We start from the raw sequence: 3,323 nt of genomic DNA, 5'->3' as shown, positions 1-3,323 counted from the left end.
AGATTGAATCAATGGATTCTGGATGGTTCACTCATCAAATGAATCATCAACCTCATGTTGACAAACAATGCTTGTCAGATGAAGAAACTGAACCTGAGCCAGATGAAGTTGACAAACAAATGCTTGTCGATGAAACTAAAGTACACATTAATAATCGTTAAGGGGGAATTACTCTTAAGGATTTACAAGAACAAGCTGGCAAGAAGATTAAGGATGCTATAGAAAGTTTAGGGGGTAAGCATATCACTTGCTCGATTGATTTCTCAACTGTAATACTACTAGTTACTATCTCGTAAAGTCATCGTGAGTGTTCTCTAAACTTTCCACGGTCTTCGATTAACCTTACTCATAAAGGGTCTTACGATAGGGAGTCCTTTCTTTAGTTCCAGGCAAACATGTCAACTTTCGATCATTGTGAAAGTTACTAAATGAATCTAAGAAGACTCACTCTCCGTAGGATTTGAACCTATGACATCGGGTTTTGACCCGCATTCTATTGAACTGAACTAAGAATGCTTTCTGATCTTAGTGATACGACTGTCAAAATAAATAGAATTTTTTGGTACCCTGTTTGTTATACTCATTTTGTTCTACTTTGCAGTGAGTCGAAGTACATTTAAGAGAATCTGTAGGGCCAATGGCATAGCCATGTGGTCACGTGAATTACAAATAGCGCCGCAACCTGCAATGGCTACATTAACTCAAAGTAGCATTGGCGTAAAAATAAGTTACAATGGTCTGAATGTCAGATTCCCACTGAGTCTTTCATCGGGAAAAAATGATTTGGAAGTTGAAGTTGAGAAGAGGTTTGGTATACAAACTGGAAGTTTCTGGATCAAGTATGAAGACGAAGATGAAGACTGGATTCTTATAACTTGTGATGAGGATTTACATCATGGAATGAATACGTGTATAGAAAGGGGCATAACTACAATCAAGATGCATGTTGGTTAATTGAGCCCCTTGTTTAGTTTGTGTTTTTTCCAATGCTTTTGTACTTTGTCAATCTTTTTTAGGTAGTAATACTTCTTAAGGTAGCAGTCTTTCTATCTTTTAAGGTAGAATACCGTTTGCGTACACTCTACCCTCCTCATTCGTGGTATTGGGTATATTGTTGTTATTGGATATCTATCTCTTTGTGTTCTTACAGATAAGAGTCGTTTGATAAGGTGTGTAAGAATAGTACTGAATATAATGCATGCATTGGCAATGTTGACATTAGCTATGCTGAAGTTATTTCTTATGCACTATTTGATTTAATATTAATAATAGTAACATGTATTGCGTATTTTTTTTAAAAAAAAAAGATTACCTCTTTACACAAAGATTAACATGTAACATACAAATTTAATGCACATATTATACTTTTTCTAAAGCATCCTACCAAAGTACCCCTCAGCAACAATGAATTAAGCCTTGCTGCTAAACAGAGGCGGATCCAGGATCCGAATTCACCGGGTGCCAAGTAATTCTATCGGATTATTCATCTTTTCGGTCTATAGGACAATTAACAAATCAATTAATAATAAAAGAACAATAATAAAATGACCAAACTTAAAACTTTTAATAATATTACTAATATCATAATATCCATAATTCATTACAATTGCCCATGACGAGTTTTCATATTCTGAAAACAATCAACGATGACATCATTACTTACATTTGCAAATACATCACGCTCTATGTAACATACTAAACGATCATTTAAATATTGATCACCAATACTATTTCGCACTTCATTTTTTATGTGCTTCATGGAAGAGAATGCTCTTTCAACAGTTGTCGTAGCGACGGGTAAAATCAAAATTATCTTCACAAGTAAATAAACAAGTGAATAAGTCTCCACAAGATTTGCCTCAACTAATGCATTTGCCAAATCACGAATTCCTTGCAAGTTGGAGAACTTGGAATTACCACCTCGCATATGAATTATGAAGGTATCAAGTTGGTAACTCAAATCTCGAAGCTTTCCATCATCAAACTCATTTGGATAACACTTTGCTAAAGTCATGATTCTACCTTTGTCAAAGTTAGAAAAAGAATTGACAGGATTCAAGCTACCCATCCCAAGTAGCAAATCACTACTCACTACATCAAAACGCTCATTAAGCTCTTGAAGTTGCACATCAATGACCGCACAAAAGATTTCAACACGCAAGTGGTGCGAATAACAAACATCTAAACACTTACGCTTTGACTTTCCGGAAAAATAAGGCTCATCTAATTTGGGAATCAAGATATCATGTGAATCACAAAATGAAGAAACATCATTCAACAAAGATTCCCACCCATTCTCTCTCATATCTTGCAATCTTTTCTTTGAGATGTTAAGAAACTCCACGGCATTAACAATATCTTGATCTTTTTTTTGTAAAATCTTGCTCAAATCATTTGACATGGCCAACACTTTCAATATCAAGTGAAGCATAAAAATAAATTTGAATGTTCTAACCTTTGTCAAAAGATATTCCGCTTGATTTCTATTACTTGAAGTAGAACCTTCAATTTCAACCAATCCAAGCACATGAACAATGGATGAAAAAATAACAAGAAAATTATCCAATGTTTTGAAATGTGATCCCCAACGAGTATCACCCGATTTTTGAAACCCACGCTCTTGATTTAATCCTTGTCCAGTATGAGCTTCACCGGACTCAAGTGATTGCTTCAAATTTTTGGCTTGGTGATGACGAAGTAAATCTCGACGTTTAAAAGATCCTCCAACAACATTCAACACATTAGTAACATGATCAAAAAAGTCTTCAACTTCCACATGTTTTTTAGCAATAGCTACAAGTGTTAGTTGCAATTGATGTGCAAAACAATGAATATAGTACGCCGAAGGACTATCTTTCATAATTAAAGTTTTGAGACCATTTATCTCTCCCTTTATATTACTAGCTCCACCATAATCTTGCCCACGTATTTTGGATGGACTTAGTGAATGATCGGAAAGCAAAGAATAAATTTCTTTTTTCAATGAGCAAGCCGATGTATCACTAACATGGACAAGACCGATAAATCATTCCACTACTTCACCCTTTTTATCAACATATCTCCAAACAAGAGCCATTTGTTCTTTGTGTGAGATGTATTTGGATTCATCAACTAATATACCAAAATAATCTCCATTCAAGTCCGCAATTATAACTTTCAATGTTTCTTTAGCACAAGCATTGACAATATCCTTTTGGATCATAGGACAAGTCAAAGTATCACTTTGTGGAGCTATTTCTAATATCACTTTTCCCACATCCGGATGGTTGTCTCCATGCCACCGCAAAAATCCTAAAAAGTAGCCTTGATTACTTGAAGATTCA

At 34.9% G+C, this 3,323-nt stretch overlaps 1 protein-coding gene across 1 annotated transcript; it reads right to left on the bottom strand.

Annotated features, from left to right (window-relative positions):
- Nucleotides 1–1,600: 1,600 nt before the first annotated feature.
- Nucleotides 1,601–2,860, bottom strand: LOC124885542 (zinc finger MYM-type protein 1-like). The gene has a single exon (XM_047393441.1). The coding sequence runs from the start codon at nucleotides 2,858–2,860 to the stop codon at nucleotides 1,601–1,603; it is 1,260 nt and encodes a 419-aa protein (XP_047249397.1).
- Between the last annotated feature and the right edge of the window lie 463 nt (nucleotides 2,861–3,323).

The sequence above is a fragment of the Capsicum annuum genome, chromosome 7 (genome assembly GCF_002878395.1).
Source record: "Capsicum annuum cultivar UCD-10X-F1 chromosome 7, UCD10Xv1.1, whole genome shotgun sequence".
Classification (NCBI taxonomy): domain Eukaryota; kingdom Viridiplantae; phylum Streptophyta; class Magnoliopsida; order Solanales; family Solanaceae; genus Capsicum; species Capsicum annuum.
Note: the sequence above shows the minus strand (reverse complement) of the source record. Positions and strands in the feature narration are given on the sequence as shown.